The 27,002-nt window shown below is 34.7% G+C and overlaps 1 protein-coding gene across 1 annotated transcript in view; it reads left to right on the forward strand.

Annotated features, from left to right (window-relative positions):
• LOC130583991 (contactin-associated protein-like 2) overlaps window positions 1–27,002 on the forward strand; it is a gene marked incomplete at both ends in the record, with an annotated part of 278,907 nt that overhangs the window by 41,767 nt on the left and 210,138 nt on the right. Inside the window, one exon of the mRNA XM_057383713.1 lies at window positions 2,487–2,684. Within this exon, the coding sequence (XP_057239696.1) occupies window positions 2,487–2,684 (198 nt within the window). The remainder of the gene's footprint in view (window positions 1–2,486; window positions 2,685–27,002) is intronic.

The raw sequence follows: 27,002 nt of genomic DNA on the forward strand, positions 1-27,002 counted from the left end.
AACTATCTCAATCCTTTCTTTAAAATGAATCTGCAGTAAACTTTCAACTCAGGCTCACAATAAAACTGGGTTATATTCTCTATATAACTTGACAGGTGGCAATTAGGAATTTTCATTGGTACTTGGGAGTGGGATTCCTTCCTCCTGATTTTTACTTATTTTTTCTCGGTGCAAAAATATTGCTGTGTTTTATATAGARTTTTCCATTAAGAATGTGAATATTAAAATAATAACCATCTTGCATCACCTGCAGAATTTCATCTCACTTAACTAGTGATGTGTACAACCTGTGGAGGATTTGTCTGCTTTGCTTACCTTATCTCTGAACATTTGATTAGAAAGACTTAACTCCATATCAGTTGCAAACACATGGGTCCACATGATTCTGTATAATCCAAAACAGCCTGACACTATGCAGTAAAAATTAAGACTGGAAAATAAGGCARAGTACAGAATCCTGGAGATAAGGGTAATCACAGCATGGAGAGCTATCTTTACTCCGGGTCTCACCAAAACTCATCAGTGCATGTGAGCACACTTCTGTGAACTTGGTGAAGAAGTACTGGAGCACTTTTGAGTACGTGTCAGTTTGGCAAAGAGTTTCCATGTAGTTAAAATATTGAAGTGCAGGCCACAAGTTTTAGAATGACTGAGATTTGCATTAACRGGCAAGAGATTTACATAGAAGAATTGAAAACATACTGTGATGCACTTTATGGTTTTTATTGCTGTAAGGCATATGTGGCAGGTGAATTAGTRTACTCTGAAACTGCCAGGTGATCTCCCTGGAGAGTCTATTTTTRTGATAAATACAGCAAAGTTAGGAGCATGGTGTGCTTTGTTTCTGGATCTTTGAAGGACAGCYGTGGTCAGTGGTGCTGCTTGACAGGAGCAGCTGGGCTGGCACATTTGGGAAACTGGGCTTTTGTGCAAGCCAAGTTTAAGGCACCAGAGTAGAGTCTTACTGATATTTTTTTAAGGTTCTGCAGATCTTMCAGGATAGATTTATTTGACTTTTCCCTCAGCAATAGCAACACATAAGGCAGAAAATTTAGAAGAAAAACAGAAAAGAGCAAATTAAAATGTGAAAAAAACATATATGAAAACTGTTGTTGAAAAAATCTACTGCACTTCTASGAAGTTTTGTGGTGATGTGCTTCAGATTAATCTGTGGAGAAAAGAGAGTTTGGGGATTTATTTGCAGAGGTTGTCACCTATTTCAGTCTTTGTCTATGTGAGATGGACAATATGAATAGCACATACCAGCTAAGATAGTGGATTTTTATAGTGGTACCTAGTAAGCTTTAATTTTTAAATTCTTCACTCCTAAGTGGTAGAATAGTATTCTTACAGGAAGACTCAATAATATTGACAGAATCTTCATCATTTTCATTCTGAAACCCTATGCTTTACTCAGGTAGTATTTTTTTCATTTTGGTTCAGTGGAATGTCCCACTAAGAAAAAAATGGTTTGTCTATAACAGGAAAGTTTCCGTGCCTCATCTTTGTTTCCTTTCTAAACTACCTTCCAAATTCAGCAAATCTTTCTTTAAGAGTAGTGTAGAGTGTGTTGTTTCATTATTGTGATATCTCATCTTAAATCTCATCCATAACTACTGACAAATGGTTTACAGTAAGATTTCTAGTGACTTGCAGTTCAGTATTTTAAAGAAATATAAAGCATAGAGACATTGATGGGGGCTGGATATTACACACTTTTGCATGCCCCTGCAAAAAATCTGTTGGAGGTTTGAGATTTGGCCAATATTTCTTATCAGAAAAATGAGGTTGTCCTTCCTCCTTGCCTGTGAGTTTTCACAACTAAATGGAAGCTTTTGTATTTCCATTCTACTTTGATTTTTTTCTTATGCTTCTATCCATACCATAACCAGAATCAATAAGGTCATCTGGTGTTACTATTTTTAAATATTCAAGTCTCAATAAGCAGTAATTTTGTTTKACCCTAGAATGCATCTTGGGTAAAAAGAGTAGAAACATTTTCATTATTAATAGCTAAAKGATGTAATCACATGAGAATCTGGTGCCTCTTTGTTGTTGTTAGTTTACTACTACTTTACTAAAGTATTGTTACTCTCCAGCCCACAGCAACATACCATGCACAGACAATGYTCTTCACATAAAAATTGTAGATGTTGATCAGGCTTTTGTCCTGATCAAAATTAATCCTTATTAGTTRCATATGTAAATAAAGGCATCATTATTCAAGGAAGATTTCTCACAAGGTATATTTAGTATCTTTTAACAAAGGTGATAAGAGTTTCTTCCCTTCATCAGTTTGTAGTTGTTGGAACTTTGTTGTCATGTGATGACTTTTCACATGCAATGCTCTCCTTCCCCACTACCACCTCAACGAATATCTTGCAGAACATTTTCACCCTTTKTCAGAGGTCTACATTTATTTTAATTCAGTTCCACTGTCTGTCTCTTACCAGTTCGTGTCTTGTCTTTCTTCCCCTCTCTTTCAGAGGATAAAGTATGGACAACAGTGTACCACGATCTACAAATGCAGACTTCTGTGGGAGGCAGGGAGGAGAAGTTATCTGTGCTGCAGCTCAACTACAGTGCAACAATGGACCAGATTTCTGCCATTACCAGTAGTGCTGAATACTGTGAGCAGTTTATCTCCTATTCTTGCAAGATGTCCCGGCTGCTGAATACACCAGGTAGGCTGAGAATGGGATACCCATTAAATATGGTGTTAAGGAACTTCATCTCAACAATTTAACATGTATTGCTGTTAGATAAGTCCATTCCATGAAAGTACTTCTTTGTTCTCCTTTGTTGAAGCTGACAAAGGTAAATAACTGAATATACGAAAGACATTCTTTTCTTAAGAAAATTTGCTTGTTTGTTTACTGCTACAATGGTTGTTATTGTACCACATTTGTGTGTTCTCTCAGATATGTTGCTCCTTAAAGCAGGTGGCATTTGGTAAACACGGTAACTTTTAAAGTTTAATCAATAGAGGCATTGAAAAATTGCTTTGAACTTTATCCTGTTTTTCTGGTTGTCAGTTTTCATATGCTGCAGTCAGCAAGGGCACTGACTGGAATGAAGGTTGGAATTTTTCCACTAATAWTTCTGAAACCGTTTCTTAAAAAGAGAGTATGTGTGGGTAATTGGCAGCCTTATGTGAGAAGTTATATACCTATTACATACCCGTAGATTAATTATAAGATTTTCCTTTTGCTGCATAACTTTACTGGAAGAGACCAGTCCCTTCCTGTACATGCCTACTCAAGAAAGGTTACCTGTAACTAATATGGACAAAATTATTCATTGYTTCAGAAGTAGCACACAAAGAAGGAATTTTGTTTTAAAAGCTCTATTAATATGCAACAARTACTTTATATATTCTCTAATTGTGTGTGATAGATTTTGATGTTAAATAAATCTTAATGGGACTTAAGGAATTCTGGTTTATAAGTGGAAACATATAGCACATTTTTGTCATTATGAACTRATTTCATTGTGATAAGGGCAATTCAAATGCATTTCAGATTAATTTAATGGCTRTATGTTTATAGTGTTATATTTTAGGTTGCTTTCCCTCACAATTGTTTTTTGTATGTTTTCTTATGTTGATAAGGATTCATTTGGAATATGTGTGTATCTTATTCCTAATTCCATAAGCATTTCTTTAGTTAATAGACACTGTAATGCTTGTTATTCCTCTCCATCCTCCTGCTGTTTTTTAACTATTTCTAATGCATGGTTTTTCTCTGTTGCTGTTATTTTGCTTAATTTAGCATAGCACAGAGACTCGGCAATGTGCAAAAATKATTTGTTCTTTCTTGGGCCTCAATATATAGGATCCTGCGTCATGTTCATCACTAGAAATGTTCTGATTACATTTTGCTGATGGATATAAGGTCCCTGACTGTATATGCTTCAGAAAATTTATATATGAATGTAGTTTTGGCAGGTATTTAGAAGGCAAATTTATTTGATAATGGATCTGGAGCTGATTGTGCTTAAAAAGCTCATAGTTTGCACAAAGTACATATTAGGTTCTTCTTGATATGTATGAAACTATTATTTCAGGACCAATTTGCACTAGTTAGTGCATGTTTATATTATTAAAAACCTGTACTGTAATTGCAGATGTTTACCCTAACTTCTAGATTTAAAATACAATCAAGCAGCACACAAAATACTAAATTACTGGTTGGGTTTCTTTTRAGAAACAAGCAGTTCCAGATATTTGAATTTTTAAGGTTCTTAGAAAGTTTTGAGCATACTTTGAAGATATCTCCTTTTCACCTTTTATATGGAAAAATAATTTATTTTAGAAACTCTTTATAAGCCATTTTTTGGTCTGGAAAGTGAGTTCCACAGATGTTCTATAATGCAGGGTATTTTCCATTTAAGTGAGAGAAAGAAGAAACAAAGACAGATTATTTTCACCTAGACAGTAACAAAAAATCACACTGCAGTGTTTGCATAACACCTGTAATGGTTTGTACACATAGAACCACAGTGATTTGTGTTAGTGGGAAAGAGGCCAATACATTTTCTTTCTATGTGTTCTTGGCTCCAGTGTATGGTTTCTAAACTAAGGAACCAATTTTTCATACCTTTCTCTGTTTTGGAGGACTGCCATATTTGCTGAATATATTATGACACCCTATTTATCTCACAGCACAGCTCAAAGCACTCATGTAGCATCTTCCGCCACTGAGACTTGTACATAAATCACTGCAGTATGGTTCCCACACAGAGAAATGAAAAAAAAAAAAAAAAAATTGAATTTGTATTCCTCAGGAAGTAAGAACCTGATGGTATTGCAGCCAATAGTAAAACTCCTTTTCGCTTCATAAGATCAGTATTGCATTTGTGGCCTTGACCTTAGATGCTTTTCTAGGCTGGGACCTTTACACTCACAGTTTGCAGATGTCTAAATAACCACTTGGGTTAGAAAGGTCCTTTGGTTTTAAAGTGCATCAAAGGGAACTGAGAATATTAAGATTGTTTAACAATGCAATATTTTTGCTTTTTGTCTCTGAAAATCCCATCATTTACATCATGGGTCCTTCTCAGGGAGAAATTTCTCAGCTAACATAGTTCAAAAAATCAGGACTCAAGCTGTTTATTGATTTATTAATGACAGGTAATTAACTAGCAATCAGTGGAATACAGCTTTTCCTCCTTATAGTTGTGTGTTTCCTGGCAAGGTAAAGATATATACAGTTACACTGGTTCTGCTAACATTTTTGGTATGAAATGGACACTACATGAAAATTCTGTGTTTGAGGAAAGCCTTTATATTAATAAACCTGTTTTGTAGTGGGTTGTTTTTTTTTTTTTTGGCTTCACTGTCATGTGATTTCAGAGGGATCTATGAAAAGCAGCCTGTACAAACTAAGAATTCTCATTCTTCTCTTATGAGTTTTAGACTTAAGACTTTATTGCTTCCTGTCCATGTCTCTTTCTCTTAATAATGGGYTTTCATTCAAGCAAAATAACATGTACATCCCAGCAAAGCGGTTTAAAATGTTGTTTTCAATAGGGATTGGGAGTGATTTTACAGTTAATAATGCCATTGCCTTTCTACTTAGTCTGAGGGAAGKTAGTAATAAGAAGTTTCATGTAAATTAAGTCATAAATGGCTTCTGAAAACATACCTGAAAACAGGAATCTCATACGGCTACAGGATAATTCAGGTTTGAAGAGAATGCAGAAAGTAATCTCTTTCAATTTGCTGCTCAAACCTGAATGAACAGCCCTTGCTAGTAATCAGCAGACTATCTGGAAATGTGATTTTCTCTCTTTACTGTTTTGGTTTTGGTTGTTTTTTTTTTAAAGTTTGTTTTGAACTTGCAGCCCAATATGTTATAAATAATGTTCAAACCTAGGGGTCTGTTTCAAAACCTTAACTAAAGATCATCTGAAAAACAAAATGAGTCACTTGAAAGTTTGGTGACTTTTTTGAGAAAGTGCAAATCCAGATACCTCGGCTGAAAACACAGCATGTTATCACAAGGAAGAATAAAAATATGGGTACACTGTAAATTTCTGAGAAAGCTCTTTCCAAGCAGGCATCCTGCAGTGGCTGCAGTTGTCTCACAGTTTTTCTGCTCCTGACATTGATACAGATTTCCTCTATGACTGTACCAATTTATATTTTTAATCAACATGACATTGATGCTTCTTATTGTCTCTTTAGATGCTTTTTTTAGAAGAGTGATTCCTCTGTGAATATGCAGTCATTATCATGATAGAGGCTTAATCTTGGCAATTCAAGTAACTATGGTAATTAATAAATGGATGAAATAATAAGCCTGTGGATCATAATTGCAACCTAATAACAACATATATACATATGTAAATTTAAAAAAAAAAAACAAACCACCAGATTTTTGAGTTTGTTTTTCTCTTTTATAATTACATTTCTCATAACCCTTTTTCTTCTGGTTTCCTTGGAAACTTCCGTTTTGAGAGGATAATCATATGTTTWGTACTGGAGACATGCAGAAAGCTGTCTCTTTTCCAGATTTCAATGCCCATGTTTCTTCCATTGATATGGGAGGTGATAGGACATTTCCCTTATTTGCAAACAAGAGTTTGGAGACAGAAGGAAGTTCATTTGTGCCCACTTGTTGACGAGGAGGAAAGAGGGAGTGATAATCTGTAGTATCAATTTGTTTTTATCAAAAGAAGCTTCCCTTCTTTGCTGTAAGAAACAAAATTATGCAGAGAACAGTGATACAATGTAGAATTCAAAATGTTAATTAATAAAATTGTGCATCTTCATCCACTGTTTTCATGAGACTTCCTAATAATGCCTACTTGTGAGTGTCTTGGTATGAATTTTTCCATGGGCCACTGATCTTTGCCTACAAAAAAGAAGGGAACAGCACGCTGGTTCTGCCAGTCTCCTTTTACCCTGGGAATGAGACCCTAAAGGGAGAAGGGCTGCTGCACCCACAGTATCTGTGTCTTTCATTTCCCAGAGCCATAGGAACTGCAACAAATAATCAGAGTGGGAGCTAAAAGCATAGACACAGAGAACAGAGCAAGATCTGTTGGTGCTGTGTTCCAATTTTTATTCCTATTCACTGTGCCTGCAGGCAGCATATGAAAAACATATAGCAGAGTTACTGCAGTACATGAATTACTGTTTCATGCCTGTTTGTCTCTGGAGGAAATGAGACAGCAGCTTCATGAATTAAGGAGCTAAGCAGGTGAAATAGAAAACTTAATTTGATGTTTGGTTGTTTCAGTTACAATAAAGCAATCATAATACCAGTAAGAAGTAAGATTTATGCATAGGCAGAGACAAAAACAAAGTTTCAAATTGCAGTATGGGATTTTTCCTCACTAGCCAGCCAAATCAGAACTTCATGAACTTATGAACTTYCCCATTGCTACCCATTAACTGATCTAGAGTGTTAGTTGCAGGTATAATTCCTGCTTAACAAGAGTTTTTGAAAAAGTCTGAGGGAGAAATGGGATTTCTGCAGTACTACAGTGATGAATAGAAGCCTCTCCAAAACTTGCTCAGGTTTCAGCATTCTGTTTTCAATGTTCTTCCAGAAAACGTGCCCCTAAGCTGTCAGGTATCTTGTTTAGCCTTAATAATATTGATTGACCCTTTCTTATTAATGTTCTAGAAAGCTGATTTCAACTTCTTATAATTTTAAAAACACATGGATAGCAGGAATAATGACAYTGCTTTACTCTGATCTATGTGCTTGTGTCCTAGAAGCGGAAACCATCAGCTTTTGGGRATTTCTTTTTTTCTTTAATCATTGTTGTGTCATCATAAAACAGAATCACAAAATAATTCATAGGTTAAGTGTTTGTCATGAGATATGCATCGGTCCTCTTAGATAAATGCTAGGGAGACAAATGGTTGGYTTAAGGTCCTTTTTCCAGCCAATTGTTAATACACCTTGTAATACACCTCATGAATAATTCTCTCGTATCTTTGTTTGCTCTTCACTTTCGCTTCCTTGAGTTTTTTTGATACTGTAATCACTGAGTCTCCTAATTTCGCTTAATCTTCATAATTCTTTTAGCTGGTGAACTATTTYTGCTAATGTTCCAATTTTTCTTTGCTGTTCTGTCACAATTAGACTTAGTTCAGTATCACTAAATGAAAAAGKGTACATGTTGATTTAGTGTTTGTTGGAAATAGTAGTAGCTGATAAGAGCTTTGTGAACATTAGAAATCCTCTATGGAAATTGCAGCTGCAGTGCAGTGAAGTCTAGGGTATTTTGCTATGTTTTTTTAAGAAAAAGTGATGGATCTGAGTTTTAACTTTGCAATTCTAGCAGTGTTCTAAACTGATTGTTTCTCATACCCTTCTTCTTTATGAATGTGATCTACCTATTATGGGGAAAGATTCATTATTTGCTTATATGGTATTGCTTTATTATTGATTCATTATTTGCTTTATATGGTATTATGTTTCATAAAAGCTGTTTAAAACAATTAATGATTAATATTTTCACAGAAATAATTACAGTCATTGCTTCTTCACAAACACAGGTTTTTCTGGGGAAAAGTTATCTTTCCTGGTATGACCAAAACAGATTTGTTTATTAATTTCTCCAGCAAAATTGATCTGGGTGATGTATCATTACCTCTCTTGTCAAGAGTTTCTCCTCCCCTCTATGCTAAATGCATTTGCATTACCCTGAGCATATTTTTTCTATGTAAATATGCAGTAAAAATATCCAGTGTTTCTTTCTTCACTCCCATTCCTGAGATAAATGTGTCAGAAAGAACTGTATGAATAATCCAGCTGTTCATACATAGTTAAAATGGCATTTTCCAGGACACAAAACAGAGTTCCATTCTCTGTTGTGTTACGGTCTTCTCTTGGTCTTTTTTTTCGGTAATTGTCCTGCATTTTGTCTCGTAATATGACTATGGTTCAACTGTTATTGAAACACTTCCTGCCCTGCTTTCATGGATGAGGCTGTACTGTTTGATTTTTTGAGGCTGGGCTTTCCCTCTTTATCTGAAGGTTAGAGTTAGGTTTTCCTGCATCCTAACCAAACAGCCTGGGGCATTGAGCTATAATTCATGCATTATGGAAATTTTTCTGCTTCTCAGGACCCTCTTTAAACAGTCATCTATTACCTTTGGACTTTGAAAATATGGGAACTGCTTTATAAGAATTATTTTGTTGTTAGTAATGTTAGCAGATCCCACCCTTGATATGAACGTTTTTTGTAGTGAGCTCAGGTAAACCTCTGAAACACAGCAGAATGCATATGAACAGAATATGCAGCATGAATATGGTGTGATTATTAATATGTCTGTGACTATTTGAGGTAKGAATACATCTTATTCCAGGAGTATGTTGGATTTTCTTTTACTATAGAGTTCATGTTTGGTGTTATTTATCAAATCASTCTATTAAATGTTTTTCTGGATTGTTTCTGAAACAGAGTGCCTGTAATACTTTCGTCTTCACCTCGTGAATAGTTTCACATGCATTTTCTCTCCTTTTCCATATTTTCTTGGCAAGGTAACCCATTCTTTCCATGAATCCCCTCCAATGATGTCAAACTCTGTATATGTTTGTGAATGGTAAAACAATGCMAACATTGCCTGGGTGTATATGAGAACAGAGTTAGGATTTACTGAAGGTTAAAGGGAGTATGGGAAAAGTACAACCTAATGTAAAATCAGGTTCATGTAGCACCATTGCCATTATAATATGGGGAAGAAGAGTGAATTGTCCCCTTGAACTTTTCTGCCTGTATGTGCCTGTAGCATAAGCCATAGTGTTTTTGTGGAAAAAAAAATACCTGCAGGTTTTTTCTGGTGACCTATATCCATATAGGTAAGTGTTTATATAAGAGATCACTCCAGGCAGGGATCACTTTTTTTTAGAAGGAATAACTTCAGTGAGATCCTTTGCCAATATATATTTTGAAATATTTTGTTATGTGAGAAGACAAAAAAGCCTAATTAACCTCTGRTTTTCCATAAGGTAGATGCTTTACTGAAAAGACATATGGACAGTAAATTCTGTTTTARAGAAATTTATGTTGCCAGCAAAAATGATTCATGATCACTTCCTAGAATTCTTAGAATAAGGAGTGGGAAAGATACTTCATTTGATTTATAGGATTTCTTGATTTACAAAAAATCAATAACTATTTTCTGGAAAAGGGGATCTGCAGATTAAAAAAAAAAAAAAAAAAAAAAAAAAAAAAAAAAAAAAAAAAAAAAAAAAAAAAAAAAAAAGAAAAAAAAAAAAAAAAGGATGCTTATCATTTCTACTGGTGGAAATTAAACTTCGAATCTGGGCGTTTGTTGGCCAGTGTGATGATAAAGATAGAGCTACTAACAAGATTCAAAAGATTGCAAGCAGCCCAGCATTTCAGAAGCAGCAGCTGAAGATTTGGGAGCAGGTGCTTATTTAGCTGCTGAGCTATAATCAGATTCAGAAAGCAGCAGCAAGTTAGTGCATGCTGCTGTCTCAGTTACCATGGAAAAGACCCATTTTACTCATTTCCATTGGAATTGTACCCCAATAYTGTTTTGCAGTGATATCTGGAATGTTTTGGTGATGAACAGGGACCCTGTACAGCAAACATTTGYTCCACAAGTAATAGKGGAATTTCACCTGCAGCTTTTTAACATCCTGTGCGTTGACACTACAGCAACAACTATGCTTTCTCTAAACTACAAATACGTAGTTAGCTACATGTTATTTACAGGATAGATCTTACTAATTCGTAAATTCAAGATGTATTTAAGATCTGTCAAGCTGTTTTTAAAATGATGTAGCACTTGCATAGATTAATATCTATGATGAATATATTTTGCCAGGATTAAATTGCATCCACAAAAATATTTGTGGTTTGGAACATCATGTATCATTTAACATAATCTTTTCTCCAAACACCTTAAGAACTAGCAATCTCCTTTCAGCTAGCATTGATCCATTTCAAAATTGCTTTTAACATTTTTTTCTCTTTCACTTTGCTCATTCTTCTTTGATGTTTTCTTCTGTCCTTACCTCTGATATTTATAACATAATCTGATTTCATATAYGCTTTTGTAAAATCTTAATAGTATTTACAGTGGTGTTTCTGTTGAATGACACAAGAGTAAGAGATCAAAGCTTCTTTTCTTTTTAATCATCTGTCCCCTTTGGCATGGACTGTGTTTTCATCATTTTGGGTTTTTTTTTGCAAAGAACTGTGTCAAGTAGCAAGAATGTTTGGAAGAGATACTGAACCAATTTCTTTTTTTTGAAAACATGAAATTGTAAACAGGACCAAGAAATATGGTCAGATATATAAGATAATTAATCTGTGATGATGCTCTTCGCCACTATTTCACCCATAAATCCAAAAATAACAAAACTTTTTCACCCACAGATCCAAAAATAACAAARTCTCCAAATRTTAGGGAATGTTTGTTTTKATTTGGTTTTCTTCACTTAAAAATTTCTGTGCAAAGTCTCTTTGAATGTAGCAGTACTGAGGAATGAGAGGATTGCTGGCCCTAGTGCCCAATGCAGATCAAYATTTACCATGCTGAGCAGAGAGCAAACTACTGTCACTGGACCAAAACATCTTGACCTTGCTCTGGTTAATAGTACACCATGATTTGTGGCATGATGGCCAGTTCTGTTATTTGCAATSAAGTTCCAGTACAAGAAATCTGTAACACCAGCAAGTTTTTGTGAATGTGGAAAAAGTAAAAAATTGATAATGAGYGGTAACTGAAAGTCTGCCGAAGACCGTATTAGGTCTTTCCTCTGAGAAAAGTAAGRTTTTACCCACAGAACTTCTGTCTAACATCCACTTGGCTCATTTTAGAAGTGGAGCAACTGAATATACCCATGTAYTTCAATGAAAAATACATAGGTAATTGAGCCATGTTGGCATGCAGCATCCCAGTGTCAATGTCTGCTTTTCTCTGGACTCACATGCAGGTTTTGTATTATACAGGAGGATCTGGACAAAAGAAAGGTAATCCACTTGTCCATTATGTCAAATCACTTGGCATCCTCTGTGGGCTGTGTTTTGTATCCTGTATGGATTCCAGTGAGCCCAAGAAAAATAATAAGCAATTCCAGTGCTTATAGTGCTACTATTGTAATCTGTGTYAAGATTTGACTGTATTCAAGGTAGTGGAACTGTGTGTAAAAATGTTCAGGGAAAGAGAAAAAAGGTTCTATTGATTTTTTTAACATCATGCTATCTTCAGTAATCCTTCATTATATACCTATTCATAAGGGCTTCACYATCTATATTTTAAGAATAAACACACAAAAAAAAATTCTCTCAATTCAGTCTATCAAAGGATCATTTTTCTCTGTCTCCCAAACTTAGTAATTCTTGCTAGATGTTATGACTGAGGGATTATAATAGAATAGTTTCTCATCTTTGTCGATGACTGAAAAATAACAAAGCTTTCTTGCTAACAAAATCATGAATAAATAAGTTGAGCAGGATAAAAACAAATTTCAAAACTATTTCTCTCCTACTTCAGCATATTCTTAGAGATTTCTCTCTGGCTAATTGCACTGCAACACTAAAGGCAGTAACATGGACCTTACTGAAATCCTATCTCCCATATTAAGACTGATTATTAACAACATTTTACTGGAGCAGGCTGGTGAGAATGTTCTTGCTGCTCTTTTGTTCCTAATGGCTCTTTATTTCACCCATAAAGTTAGTGGCATCTTCAAGTTGTCATTTTTCATGTTTGTTAGTTTCCCTGTTTTTCATTTTAAAAAGTGTTTTGAGTCATAAAATAATTTGTTTTCARAAAAAAAGAATTCTCAAATATCAGGTATATGGCACTAGGTTTGATCTGTCTGAGAACTCAGGGAAAGTAACAGGGCAAGGGACACTTACTTTGCTTTTTAGAGCCTTGCACTCCAAACAGAGTCTGGATATGCCCTGGGTAGTCTGAAAATCCTGTTTCCTTCCAGTCTGGATACCCTTCCAAGGCAAATGGATTGGCAGTGGCAGGCAAAGAGGCACAACAAGTTATGAGGAATTCTCTAATGGGAATTAGTGAAGGGTCAGAGTAGCAAAACGCTCCAGAAAGTGCCCTTCCTTTGCAGGCAGGACTCCTGGGATTTCCATAACCTAGAATTAATCCTGGGGAAGGACACAAGGAGCTCTTGGCTCTACTCAGCTCTGCTGAAGAGTAGTACAAGCCCTCTCTAAAGCCACAAAAGATTTCTTTGCACTGTKCAACAGTTTTTCCAGATAGAAAATGGCATACAAGAATGCATTCTCTCTCATATGCACATGTCTTAGCATGTACAGAGATTACATTTCACTCTGCAGGAACTTTTATTAAACCACTTACAACCCWGCAAATTAAAGGAATGGCATGTTTGCAAGTTACAGAACATCTTGAGATTGTATTTCTGGTATAATAATTCAAGCAAGTCATGGCAAGTAAGAGCTTGCTTAGGTCTGTATCAAAGAGCAAAATCTGTAATTAACAAGACATTTAATGARTAAAGTTGAAGGGGAGTTACAGCAAGCAATTTTTTCTGTCTTCTCTATCTCTCTGGCTTTTAAATAATCCACTTTAGGGGATTAGTCATTACTTAAAGAGAAAATTAAGAAACAGTAATGACTGGGATTACTGTCATTCTAGAAAAAGTAGGGTTTTCTTCTGTTGTATAGTTTCTTACAGAAAAATAACATAACAAAATTCTTAAAAGGAGTCATCAAGCTTGGTATTGCCAAASATTGCCAGAGGATACCTAAGCCTGCATGTCAGAGCATAGGGCTACAGTAAATTGCAATAATTGGCCAGTCTATGATCAAGATTTTTATAACAAATTCCAAACAGGAACCTCCCARTATTCCTCCTATATTAATGAAGAAATTTATAATATCTGTATTTTTCCTAAATAAAACAACATAACCTAAAAAAAAGGTGTCAAATTTAAGTGCAAATTACAATCCTGGGATTATTGGCACAACAAATGCCTGTTTATTTCTGATGATTGCTTTTTACTGAAACATAGATATTTCAGTAAAAGTATACACAAATAGATCATCTTAACATTGAAGGGAAATGATTTCTCTGTTGCCTTATTGTAATGTTCTTTCTATAAACTTACCTAATAAGTTCATTTCATGTTTTATCCCTCATAGCTTGGTACTCTATTTTACTCATATATTTTACTACTATTAGGAACTTCAAATAAATTACAATAGAATATTATTTATTTTATTTGCTAGTAATTTGCTATTTCTTTTATTTGGTATTGTATTTTATTTTATTTTGGTGGTAAARCTTGTTCAAATATTTCTAAGTTATAACTTCTTCAAAACAGGCATTTCAAAAGGTCAGGAAGATTCAAAACATTCGCAATATACAATATGAATTGTCAACTCGAGCATTTTAATAGTAACTTTGTAAAGAAAAAGTAAAGAGCATGATAATGCATTGCTTCAATACTAAGAAAAACAATTGCTTTAATAAATTTTTACCTTTTAAATTTTCTTACATTTTCCCCTTCATTCTCTTTTGTGTCCTTTCTTTCATGTTTTTTATCACATTTTTCTTCCTCTCCTGCCTGCTTTATAACTGACTAATTCTTATTAATACTTGTGGAAGGCTTATTGCTTCTGCTCATCATTTTTTTAACCTATGAAAATTTGTTTTGTAGAWGATGGGCAAGGGTTTAAAGGATATTGGGGGCAGTGAAAGAGGATCATTGTTCAGCAGGTGGAGATATAGAAATTATGTATMAGCAGTACTGCAGAGAGATTGTGGAATTTGAATGCTGCTTGGGAACTGGTTAACAGTGCAATTTTTAGGAGGTGGTGGAGAATWGAAATTTCTGTGTATATAGTAGATGAGAGGTTTATGGAAGCCAATGAAAATATACTGAAGGGATCATTGTTGACTTTAATTTCTTTGTTCTCGATTTGGAGTTAGTTTAATTGAAACYATTGTGCTAATATTAGCTTGTCTTGGGGAAATTAAGATAAGAGTGCCATGGAAGGACTCCAGAAAATGTGRAGGTGGTGCAGAATAATAAAAATCTAGAATATTAAAAATGGTTGAATAGCTTAATGCAGTTGGAAAAACTYAACAGTACTTTAAAGTTTTAAGTTGAATAAAATCACATCTAGTGTAAATTCCTTGAGGTCAGTAGAATAAATGAAAATTCAATTTGCCACACAAACTGTTTTCAGGTTCTGAGTAACTTTAATGGGATTTGAGGTATTTTAAAAATGAAGCCTTTTAAAAATGCAGAGCAAGTTGTAGGACAAAAAATAACAAAATGGTTTTGAGTGTCTGGACATGTCCTGGTCTGTGAGGCAAAAAATAGCTGCTGTTGCTTTCCTTCAAAAGCARTTTCAAACGAAATGCTTTCCAGCTACATAGAAAACATCACAGGGTTTTTGTGGTAAAGTAAATCCACATTTGCTTTGATGAACACAGAACTGATAGAAATATGTCCTAATCTAAAGTGTCTTTGAAATTGAAGTAGCTTCCCAAATAGTTATCAACCCTGAAGTTTTGCTTTGGGGTGCACTAAAAAAATCTCTTCATAGGATCTTGAGGTGACTACTCTTTCACTCTGTGATATYAAATTATCTGAATAAAAGTTAAAAAGGAAGTGCAGTGCACGAAGTTACTTTCTTAGAGTTTTCTTAGAGGGTTCAACCAAGTATATCTGATCAATTCAAATATTAACTGTAATTTAAATACATGTTCTAATTTAAATCAAAACATGTGACTGAAGAACATAAAACAGCTGGAAGGTTTGCAGTACAAATGGTTTTATTAATTGAAAATTAACATGTATAGAAAATTTTGAAAAAATTGAAATGCAAGGTTCTACAATCAGGTAAGACCACTTTGGATCCCACACAAAACAGTAGTGATTTTAAATTGTTTTTGCTGTGTGGCTGCTCAGCTATCAAGATAAAATAAATTGAAAATCTCAGTCTACTTTGTCCTAGTTCTATGCTGAATATAATATAATCACCACCTGGTACCTAATCATCAAATGGCCAAGATTCTCCAACAACAGCTGATATCAGGTAGTTTGAGCAAATTATTTTTKCTTGGCTGAATGTTGAGCAGAATAAGAAAAATAGAACAAATATTTTTTAAATCTAGTTTTAAGAGATCAGCTTATTCAGGTGAAGTTATTATATGTTTCACATTTCACAGTTAATATAAATTAATAACTATTATTATTTTCAAAATATAAATTAGTTTTGAAAATATAATATTTCAGTTTTATGGTTCTTTTTTGGTCTAAACAGCACACTGTTTAACAAGGAAGAGTTTCTTTAGCTAAAGCCATGTTTTCARAAAGGAAATATGTTTTACACAAACATTGATTTGTTCCAAGTTGMGTTACATTGGCAGTGGTCAGACTTGTGCTGAGTTAGTGCACTTGCATAATTTCTACTTGATTTGTATTTATTTGTATTTGTAAGATGGACAACATTTATCAGAATTATTAAAGAATATAGCAATTCTTATTGTCATTTATTTTTATTAAGTTAATTGCCAAGTGAAATTACTRCAGTTCTGTTTTATTGTATGATTTATGTAGGATATTTCTGTCAATAAGACCTAGGGAATTGTATCAGATTTAAGAGGAAAATTAATTCCTGCACCGCACAAGCGCAACCATCCTTATCCTGCAGTCATCCAGAAGTATTGCTGTCATTTGATAACATTCTGGCTTTTTACACTAAGTAACAAAGTACAGATGTTGTTTATTTGCCAATTAATTGTCTTKTCATCAGCTCTAATGTGAACTTAGTGACTTAGTGTAAACCCTAATGTGACTTTTGAGGACTAGGGACTAAATTTTGCTTGCAACTTATTTTTTAAATTTGGAAATGCAAGTGATTTTGTATCCTTATATGTGTAATAGAGATGAGAGGAAATCTGTTATTTTACTTGCTGTGATATTTGGTAGGTTTATAAGAATATTTCTATAAGGAAGAGGTAATATATTTTAATTACTGTATGTAATTGTACTGGTCAGGACAGTATTAAGTGTATGATAGTCAAATGATTCTTTCACATTACAGCTATTTCAGTATTTGTGTTAGAGTGTTTTTCTTTCCAGCTTATTTTATATCATTTTTTTTTGTTTGTTGTTTGAATTTTCTGCTGGCCTAGAGCCACAGGTCAGCATATTTTGAATGGAAAATGTTTTTTAAACAGTATAAAATATGGAGATTTACATCAGGCATGACTCTACACATAACTAATTCCTCCATCCTGTCAGCTATAAATAAGAACTGTTGTTAGGATGCTGCAATTTATGTTAATGCTAGCATGGAAAGCATTGGTACAATGCTCTTTATATGAGTTCATGCAAATGGTTGATTGCTACTGAAGTGTATATTAACATAGAGCACATCCTCAGGTAATTTATGGGAAAATTACGAGATATGAAATGTTAAGTGAAGCGATGATCAGTGAGCAATATCGTTGCTTCAGATCAVTACATGTTTGCAGAATGGTCTTCATCATTTCTTTGGAAAAGAAAAAGGCATGCTGTACAAAAAAAAAAAGAAATCATGATACATGTGATAGTGCTTAGAGATAAATTTATGCTTTCCATAAGCAATGCAAGTTTGGGGAACTATGTTTTTAAGGTGTATTCATAAAATATCAATTAAGGGATTAAACCAAGAATAAAAGATATGATGGGGAAAAGTAAATATCCAGGGAATCACAGAATCACAAAAGGGACCTCTGGAGGTCACCTGGTTCAAGCCCTGTGCTCAGGTAAGGAATTGGTTGCCTGGTACCTTTTCTAGGTGACTTTTTGGAAGTGTCCAGGGTAGGAGACTCCACAACTTCCCCGGGCATCCTGTACCAGTGCTCAGTCATCCATACASTGAAAAATCATTTCCTGATGTTGAGGTGGAACCTCTGGTGTCAGTGTGGGCCCATTGCCTCTGATCCCATTCCACTGGGCACCACTGGAAAGAGCCTGACTCCCTCTTCTCCATGTCCTCCCTTTAGGTATTTATATATCTTGAAATGACCTTGAATTTATATACCTTGAATGACTAAGGGCGTATTCCATAGCATAAAGCATAATGCATAAAAGCTGGGGCTAGAGGAAGAAAATGTGGGGTGTGGCTTCCAAGTTCACAGTTGTTCTGCTTGAAGGGGATCAGGAGTGATTTGCTTTTCATCCTTTTTTCCTTTCCCTTTCCTTCAATAAGCATAGTCTTAACCTGCCCGGAAGATGTTTGCCATCAGAAGACTGATTTGTCTGATTGTAGAATTCAGACAGATACTGAATTATAGGAGATGGGCAATAGACATTGGTCAAAACCAAACACAGAGCTGAAGAATATATGTAGAGCAACAGCCATGAATGCAGCAGAAATATTTGAAATTATTAGTCAACTCCATAACTCTACAAAAAATAATAGTCTCAATTAATTTTTGTATTTAATAACTTGCTAATGTCATCATTATGAACTTTGAAAAAAATTATCTTCAGATGAACTACACTTTAATTAAACACATACAGTAGAATTTCCATTCTGCCATCATAATTAGAGATCATGTTTCCTTTTTCCATATGTGCAGTTTGGTAAGTAAAATTGTCTTAAAACAATTGTAGACTAAATTTGCATAACTGTTTTGTTTTTCATGTTGTGAGGACTTAGAAGTCTATGCCAAAGACTATCTGGTTTAGGACAGGTTCATTTTTGTTGATTTCAAGATCAAGCAAAACAACTCCTGGCTTCTGTTTTCAGCTTAGTTTTAAAAATCTGCCAATTTTGAGACAGATATTTTTGTCCAGTTTGCATGCATTCAGCAGTTCACTGAATATTTTGTTGGTTCTCAGATCAATGTTTTTGCAGATTTTTCATTTATATTTGTTATGGTTATAGTGTATTTCTTTATATTCTTCTCTTCTTAAACACAACATATTGAAAAACAGAATTTAAAAATTTCTTTGGTTGGTTGATGGTGAGAATAAATATCTGAGGGACAAAAATTTTGTGAAAATACCTGAATTTCAGGTTTTCAGTTACTTAATTACCGGCATTCTGTGGAAAGATTGAAGACCTCTCCATACTGATTGTGAAAACACTACCATATCTTCATGTAATATCTTTAATTGGTTTCACTGAGAAGATACTAAGTTTATGGTTGCACAATATGCAGATGTTGGAGGGATGAAATGCAAGGTATCAGAGTTACTCTAAGTAGACTTGACTTATTCCTTTGTACTAATACATGTTTTTTTCATTTGCTATTGTTGCCTTAGAAATACATCACTAAATCTAAGAAGTGTACAAACATTCTAATAAATTAATTAGGAACGGCTTAATATAGGAGTTAATAACTTACTTGTCTTTTAGTTATTTTTGGGGACACTCTCAARGATGAATTTAAAAAAAAGCAACACCCTTTCTAATTTGAAAAGCTGTAGTCCTGGGATTTAAGCTGAAAGGAAGATTAGTAATGTTAGGAGAGAGCATTCTTCAAATAAATAATAAAAAATACAGCAAAATATTTTGAATTATAGATAGGGGAAAAAATCTGGTGATGTTATCAATTCTGTTCTCAGAGTACTGGAAAGTAAAAGAGATGTTGCACCAGCAGAGTCTTTGATTATTGTGTTTTGTTCATATTTAAATTATCCATTCCTACWGGAAAACCATTCTAATTAGTACTGTAATTATATTCTGCCTTAATTATTGTTAACTTAATTTTTCCTTTTTCTTTTCTTTGTTTTTTGTGCCTCCACTAATTAACTRTTGTTATCACTAGGGTGTGAATCCTTAAATATACTGATATAGTTCTACCCTCATATACTTGCTCCAAGGAGAGGAAAAAGGAGAGTGCAAGTACTTTCAGCTGTCTCATCTTGAGAGAAGATATAGCTGAGGATAGAGAGTTCAATGACAATGAAACAGATTTTGACAAAAGAATACTGAACAATTAGGAAAATGTTAAGTAAAAAATTGCGGGGGGGGGGGCGGTTAGTGAATTATTGTGTGGAACTCCTATGGAACCATTTCTCCTACATGTAACTCACTTCGGTAGATTGAGTTATAAAATTGAATTTTTCATTTGTATTTTCGACTTAGTGCATGTATGCTTGAACACACCATTCACAAACCACATTGGTTACTTTGCCTTTTCAAGCCAAACTGTGCTTATCCATACTAGTGACATTGAGCTGAGAAGCTGTGTTAAAATCAAACAGAACAGATTTCCRATGAAGAAGAGTAATACAACTGCTGACTAGGGGATCTACTCCCAACAAATTACTTCACGTTTGCATCATTCCTTCTGTGCATAATTTGCTTTGGTTAAGTAATATTTATGGATTGTTACTAATACCAGACTTTGATTCAAATGCTTAGAGGTTAAATTGTTGTTTCATGAACATCTGTTTAGTGAGAAGGGAAGAAACTCCTAAGATAATTGTAACTCYTTCTTCTTTCCTTATTGCTGCTCTAGTTGCCTGGCTTACCTTACTTAATAGCTGTTATTTCTGTTATTACTGTAATTACCATTAATCTTTTATTTCTTTTACTTCTACCACAATTTGCAACATCTGTCATTGCCTCTATGTAATTATGTAGTTTTGTCTTCATCTTGCTCCTTCCTGCTTAAAAGTTGCAGCACACAAAACCTGGGAGTGTTTCAACATCAAAAGACTCATAACMAGGAGAGCTGGTTTTCTAGCAGAAATATTTCCTTTTGTTAAGTATGCTACTGCTTCATAGAAAGGCTTCTGAAAAGGCTTCTGAAAAGTGGAATTAGGAGTCCCCAAGTCAAGACTGACTGAGACTTTGCCAGTCTCCTCTTAGATGTACTTCAACATGTACAACAATTTGTGTGCAATCCTCGAAGACGAAAAATACTTTTATGGCTGTTTATATGGACATCTGGAGGAAGGACACATTGAATCCAGGCCCTGCTTTAATGATCCCTATCAGGAAAAGGGAGAATTGACTCATCCTGGCATATTTTCTGGTAGAGGTCTCTGTTCATAACTGGATTCCCAGAGCATATCAACAACTTGTCCAGTTTGTGGCCCTTCCCTTGTGTTTACTAATAAGTAGATTTCATTTCCATATGGTCAGAATAAACCAGGTGGAGGGACTTGAAATCTTTTTTGGGCAAATGCCTTAAAATATAAACCTTTCTGTGGCTTCAAACTCTGGTCTCAGCTCTCACCACCAGTGATCAAGTGAGATCATGAAGAAATTTCCAATGACCATGTTATATCTTTCAGTGAGAAATTCGTTCCTTGAAAACAGACCATATAATCAAATTTTGTATGTGTTCTGGAGCCTTGAATAGTACCAAATTCTTTTGAGATAATAAAAAACATTGTAGTGGAATAACTAGCCAAGGAGAATATTCATCTTGCATATGCATTAGCTGTAGATAAAAATGCTCCATTTAAATGTAATGTAGGTGCTATATAACTATCTACTCTTTTTCTGACTTCTGTTTGGTTGTTTGTGTTTGTTATTTTATGATATCTTTCTCTTAATGCTTCTGTGTGTGTGAACAAATGTATCAGTGGATGTATTTCCCTATTTATATTACACATATATTTCTAAAAAAACATAAGTTGCACTTTAGAGTTAATGAGTGGGATGCAGACTGCTTTCTCTGATTGAATAGTACACAGTGCTATTGAGTTACTTTGGATGAAATTTTCAGAAGCTGATTGAGAGTTGTAGCCTGAGTGCACAAAAGGAGTACCTGAAACTATAGATCACTGAAAAAAATGGCCTTAACCTTGTAGATCCATCTGCTGCACTCATAAAAAATGTAGTAGTATTTATCTGCAAATAGACCAGAGAGGTTTTTATTGGGATATTCACAATAAAATGAAAAAATTGTAAGCAGCGTTATTTTTCATCTGGACTTAGGTCTCCTGATGAAATGTCGAAGGTGATTCTCTTCATCCAGCATYCTTTTGTTACTTTGGCATCCACGTGTGAGTCTGAGGTTATGATGTTGCTGCTCTGATACTCTTCTGTGTTCTTTCTTTAACAGGAGACAAACAAATTGAATAGATGTACTCTTTCTAAGGGCTTCAAAATCAATGATTTTCTCTTCATGGCTAGTTCAATCACCATCACTCTGTCTTTCCAGCTGGCTAATTTTTTTAAACAAATACCTACCASTCAGCTATAAAGGGGGTTAGAGTGAAGGTTGTTTGGTAGTATAGTGTTTCCATGTCAAAATACAAGCAAATTGCCAGAGATGTAGCATATATAATTACAGTTTTGATATTTATGAAGAGTTTATGGTACATTGGCATTTTGCATGAAAGCCTATAATAATGATAGATACAAATATAAGGGTGGTACAGCTGAACCTATTCAGAAACATGAAGAGTGTGGATTTCTTTATAATCCTTGTTTTTTTGGTTTTTGTCGTTTTATGCATTTTAAAATCAATTTGGAGGGTGCATGTGGCCAAAATTCCTTGATTACATGAATTGTCTCTGSTTTATGCATTTTAAAATAATTTAGTCTAAAGCACATTTGTTGCTCTCTAGGACTGTACATCACCAATTATGCTGCAATATTATTAAATTCCTAATAAAATTAAAAGTGCATCACAGCTGTGGGAAGCAATACAGAAAGCCTGAAAGTATTCAGGCTTTGGATGAGCAACATTAACTCCTTGAAGAAGTAGATTATCCATCTGCAGCAGGCAGTGCCTCTGAGTGAGTTGTGTCCCTCAGGGGTTAAATATGCTGCAGAGTGTGATGGAGGAGCCAGGGTTGGGGATGTTTCCTAAAGAGATTAGGCTTAGTGTGTCACCACTCACAGCTGAGTTTATTCAGCTGAGCCACCTAGAATTTTGAAAGGAAGCCAAAGTAGCACTCAAGGTTCGTTTGGTTGTTTAGACAGTGCTCAAACTGATTTTTATTCATTTCTCTCCTTCAAAGCAGAGATATAAAGCTGTGCAGAGGCACTTCTGTGAATGTTTCACCCTTCTGTGCTCAGCAAACAGGTCAAGCCACAATCAGATCTTTATGTAATTAAAGGTATTATTTAAATTAATCCCTCATTGACATATTCTTTTCAATACATGCTGAATGAATCATTATTTCTATCTCCTTCACATTTYGTTTTAGTTTTATGTACCCAAGAGTTCAGAATTCTCTGGAACATTTAAAAGTGCCTGGTGTTGGTGAAAGGAAACAAAAAGCCTCAGCTGACTAGAACTGAATATATTACTAGCAGCATTAGACCTAGTTTGRTGAAGTAAAACATTCCTGGTAATTATATGTGCAATTTTTTTTTTTCTATTCAATGAAAAACAACCCACACACACCTTAATCTTGGGTAAATCAAGAAATAAAACTAAATATCAAGCCAAGAGTGGGAACCAGAGAAGAAATAGAAGGAAAACAGTGTTTTGATTACTTATGCTTATTGAGTGAAAACACCTCTTTAAAGTAGTTCTCTATTAGTAGTGGAAGTCAACAGTATTTGCATACCAATCAGGAATCTGTATACTGTTTAGTTTCTTCTTTGAGAGGGCATTTTGTTTCATGATTTAAGGGAAATTACAGTTCAGATAAGGATCATKATTTCATTTGCAATCTTTTATAATAATTTGTCTGTGAATTTGTTTAAATCTTTCATCATCTAAGAAAAGATATGGTTTCTTTTACARAGAGACTTTTCTTTTTCTGTCACTTAAAGAATGGCTCACATCCTGGCTAGGGAGCTTGAATGCATAATGACTGTAGAATAAATGCAAGAATTGGATTATTGGGATTTCCACTTTTCAGCCCTGCCATTGGTTCACAATATACTAATGGGTACCTAACATAGGGTTTCACTTTTTTTTCTCCATGCAGACAACAGATGTTGGTGAGACTGCACTCCTTAGTAGTGTATTTCTTATCTGTTATAAAAAAAAAAAAAAAAAAAAAAAAAAAAAAAAAAAAAAAAAAAAAAAAAAAAAAAAAAAAAAAACACCAAAGAAAAAGCAAAACATAATGCAAGATCTAATTATTAATCTCATCACCATATTTCCAATGGGCTTTCTATTAACATTTGTGTTTGTTACTGTGTTTGCTTTCATTTCAGACATTTCTAGTTGGCTGAGGCTGTCTGTTGTTGCTTTTTCACAGGAATCTCTTTCTTTGCTTGTATYTTATCAGGTATGCTCCATTTCTGTCCAGCAGCCAGGTCAYAGGAAGTGCCCTGCAGGGCCTGGGRACATTCTACCTCATGTCCCTTATCTCATTTCCAGGCAACAACACTAGTGACAATCCTGTCAAAGCTCAGGGCAGTCCTCTTTTGCAGACTTCTTTCTYCTTATGAGGGAAGTGTCATACAAAATGTGCCATCCTAAGCTCATACCTTCAAAACTGGGAAAGAGTAAATTTACAACAGAGATTTTGCCAATGCCTGCACTTTTTTTTTATTTTCATAGAATCATAGTTATTTAGGTTGAAATAGGACCTTAAGGTCATCAGATGCCCACCATGTTCAATTTAGTTGTTTCCACAAAGGATTTGTCCTCCCTGAAACCTAGCATTATGCCACATATAACTAAAATTCCTTAAATTATTTTCCTGATAAAGCAGTTATGTAGATCCAGATGTYAGAGGAAATRYRGAAACAGCTTTGGAAGTAATTTRTCTTSTCTTCAAACCATCAGCTACTGGTGMAATATTCAAAGYAKTTTGGAAACTTACTGGATCCATGTCAGTGCTCCTTGACATCACCTTTTAGACAAACAAATGAAAGAGTTTTAACCTCTACCTGGAAGGTGTAGAAAGAATCTAATTATTAAATCCATTATATCTGCATATRCCAGATCTGCATAAACCAGATTAACAGCACCTTGAGCAATCCTGTGATTGTCCTGATGGACACAAGATAATTGAAAGTGTTAGAGGCACTTCCTGTATCTGAATTGACATCTCCCAGAACAATGAATCTTGGAGACTTCATTACCACTCTTTGACAGCAGCTATTTCTCTTCTGACAGAAKAGGAGCCAGGGACATAGAGGTGGCCTTTGTTTCTGTGTGTAATTTCAATCTGATTGTATTACATTTGTTATACAGATGCATTTGTGTATTCMATTTCCCTACTTTTTGTTTAAAATGGAACATCATCAGGTGGAATAATCTCTTCTGTAAACCTGAGAGGCTTTTATTATCCCAAATATAGGTTTTTGTTTCCATAGGTTAATGGCAAAGTGAGTTGACAACTATAGCAAATCTCAGTGATGTTTTTAATTGCTTTGTGTAATTTTTTTCTATATATAGAAGAAAAAGAAATAGTGTTTGTGTCATGATAATTTGATATTTTCCAGAAAATATATTACTGACTCATAGAGAAATAGACCTTGAGTTCACAGAGAAGCAGCACACTTCTGCAATGAGACAGGGTTTTGGTCAGTAAAAGAGCATGAATAAAAGCTGTCAGCTGTTGTACTAACTAAAGTAGAACTTACAGTCTGCTACATAATGTTGTAACATAGTGCAAGCATCATCTGTGGTTATGAATAAATATCCCACTGCTGTGCAGAAATACATAATCCCTTTTATCACTTTCCACCAGTTTTTCTGAAACATCTGGTGTTACCCATTGCTATAGACCAGAGGAACAGACCATAGGAGACCATTAAGTGTTTAACACAGCAGTTTCTGTCCTTCAGAAGGTCACATACAGGATTTCATGCAGATATCCAGCCATATGTAAGGGATTTGAATGTTGCTATTCTTATTGTTATAAATGTACATGGAAAAGGCTTCTTGGGTGGGATTGGAGGCCTTGCAGACCTGAGCAGGTGACCTCTTTATTTTTTTTTTCCTCCTCTTTCATTGTTACTGGTATTTGATACAGATATTTCATGTTTTGATGATGAAGTATATGCATAATGAAGGCTTCAGAGGCAAACAAGGGGCTTGTTTGACATTAATATAATATTTATTCAATATACCTTTTGGCTAAACTGAAAGATAGGAGGAGAATTTGGCTTTCTTCAGGCAGTTAAGTAGAAATAATTTCTCCTTAATTCTCATCTGCATGTTACAATTTGCATTTCAATTTTAATATTTTGGAGTGTAAAAGCATATTTAGGGAAATGGACTAATTAGATCTCTGTAAACAGCCATATGTTGCCATTTTTATTAAATTTAAAGGGTGTCTAGAATGACAAATATTTTATTACTTGCAAGAAAAAAATACATAAAAGCCCACCTGCCAGATTTATTCATCTCTTTCTTCTTTTAAAATAGTGCTTCAATTGCACATGTTCCTAAGTTAGYTTTGTAAAATAAGGAAATGAAAAATTGCCCACAAGGTAATCCAATTATTTCCTCTTATGAGATGATGAATACCTCATAAATGCTTATCTGGAGCCAGGTTTTGTWCTCCTTACTTATAAATGTAAGTGAAAATAATTTTTGGCAGGAATACTTGAGGACTATTACATGGAGTGCTAGAATTTAGCATGCAGCAAGTGGTCTCTGGGGTGGCAGTCACAACAGTTTCCTCCTGAATTTGCACTTAAATTCGGGTTAATGAGCCCAGGCAGGTATTGGTAAGTATTTGGGTTAGGCATATGGCAATTCCTCTGGAAGGGACCCTTGYGCTCACTGAGGTTGAAAGGCAGAAGTGGTGCCCAATGCCAAACTTGACTTGTCACGCCTTGAACATGGCTGTTTTGTCCCTCCACAAAAAATACATTTACATGTGTTTGACAGTGCTGCATGTCAGGAAGGTATTAATTCAACTATTAAAGTGTACACAGGGAACTTGCCTGAGGAATGACTAATTGTAGCAAACTCGGTTACTCAGGCCTGTTTTTACAGGATGGGAGAGCAGGGCAGGTTCACRGTTTAAATCTGAAGGCTGTCTGCAGGAGAGTGTAGCTGAATTTCTTTGGCTTCATGCAATGCCCTGTTTTTCTGAAAAATAAAATAAGCATTATAATCAGGAGATTACTACAGATGAGTCTTCAGAGATGGGTTACACCAGCTGGCTCAATGAACTTTATTCAGG

The sequence above is a fragment of the Malurus melanocephalus genome, unplaced genomic scaffold (genome assembly GCF_030028575.1).
Source record: "Malurus melanocephalus ecotype Western Australia unplaced genomic scaffold, MMel_1.1 scaffold_655, whole genome shotgun sequence".
NCBI classification, from domain to species: Eukaryota; Metazoa; Chordata; class Aves; order Passeriformes; family Maluridae; genus Malurus; species Malurus melanocephalus.